General features: G+C 36.9%; 1 protein-coding gene across 1 annotated transcript; it reads right to left on the bottom strand.

Annotated features, from left to right (window-relative positions):
• Positions 1-214: 214 nt before the first annotated feature.
• LOC109222667 (FBD-associated F-box protein At5g22730-like) lies at positions 215-1,376 on the bottom strand. The gene has a single exon (XM_019386993.1). It carries the CDS (start codon positions 1,374-1,376, stop codon positions 450-452), a length of 927 nt encoding a protein of 308 aa, XP_019242538.1. The 3' UTR covers positions 215-449.
• Between the last annotated feature and the right edge of the window lie 20 nt (positions 1,377-1,396).

The following is a 1,396-nucleotide window of genomic DNA, read 5'->3' as shown; positions in this document are numbered from 1 at the left end:
AAAAGAGGGCAAGTTAGCTCAATGTTGGACGGGTAGGCTTATGACCTGTTATTTGACCCAAGTAAACTTTGAGCGGGTTGGGCATGACGTGATTCACTTATTTATTTGACAAGAGTGAAATACTATGCTTGTTAAAAGGCAAAACAGTCTGTAAAAAATCATAAACAAACTTCAGGTATCATATGTCTCCTCCTACAATCTACTTCACTGAAGCAAAATCCAACAGATACATTCAAGATATAAAAAATGGGATTAGCTCCTGTACATTGACTCATATCCTAACAAAAGTTTAAGGAGCTGATAAAGTTCCAGAATAAAGAAAGGCTATTTCTGTTACATAGTTTTCCACCAAGTAAAAAAGATTTAACAAGCACTCCTATAGCAATACTTTACTTTGAATTGACCTTCCTTCCCCAGCTCATAGATACTTCTGACAATCAAAACCTCTTTTAAATTATATTGTGCCGGTAAAATATTTTTGGTTTGGGGTTGACATCAAGAAATGTCACAACAGCATGGGAAGAAGTTTTGGGATACTTCAAAACCACCTCTGATGCCTTTTTTGATATGCAAGCAAAGTCGGCCCAAACAACTATCAATTTTTCCAATACTCGTGCATTCTTCAGGAAAAACCTTAGTAGCTCCATCTCATTTTCTTCATATTTAAAACCAGTCAACTGAATCAACTTTAGATGAGATTCCAAGCACACGATGCTTTCACTAGGGTCATGCAGCTTCCAGTTCTCATCCCAGCCAAAATTCTCATCCGAAAACAAATTAAGAATCTCCAAATTAGGAGAATGCTTGAGCAATAATATCATAGCTTGCATGCAAGCTTCATTTGTTCCTACTGTCAATTTTAAGGACTTGAGCTTATAAAACATGACCGGAGAGCTACTTATTTCATGAGCCATCTGATATACACCCCGAACAGAAACCATGCATAATTTCAAAGCTGACGTAGAAGGAACATTCTTGATCATGTTATATGTAAGCATGCCAATTTCCTTTAAGGTGTCATCCACATCGAAAAAGTAGACGTGAACAACTTCTATAGAGAAGAGATTCTCTATAATTATATCATTTGCCATTAGAGCACCATATTTCAAGACTTTGAGATTTGGGCAAGAAATTTTGACATTACAATTGCTGTAACTTAGTCCCCTATAGTTTACTAAATATACATAAACCAGGGATGTCGAAGCAATATCAAGCACAGTCATAGTTCCAAAAGTACAATCTCCTAGTATTAGTTTTTCAAGAAGAGGACATGTTGAGAACAAGCAACTCATCAAATGCTCGTTCGATAACTCAACCTCCAAAAGATGAAGCAATTTGAGCTGACAAAATCCCAAATGATTAGGCAACTTAAGCATACCTAACCCCCCCCCCCCCC

Source organism: Nicotiana attenuata, unplaced genomic scaffold (assembly GCF_001879085.1).
Source record: "Nicotiana attenuata strain UT unplaced genomic scaffold, NIATTr2, whole genome shotgun sequence".
NCBI lineage: Eukaryota > Viridiplantae > Streptophyta > Magnoliopsida > Solanales > Solanaceae > Nicotiana > Nicotiana attenuata.
Note: the sequence above shows the minus strand (reverse complement) of the source record. Positions and strands in the feature narration are given on the sequence as shown.

Excerpts from the sequence above, each read along its gene's own strand:
- LOC109222667 (XM_019386993.1), bottom strand. The coding sequence starts at position 1,376 with ATGCTTAAGTTGCCTAATCATTTGGGATTTTGTCAGCTCAAATTGCTT.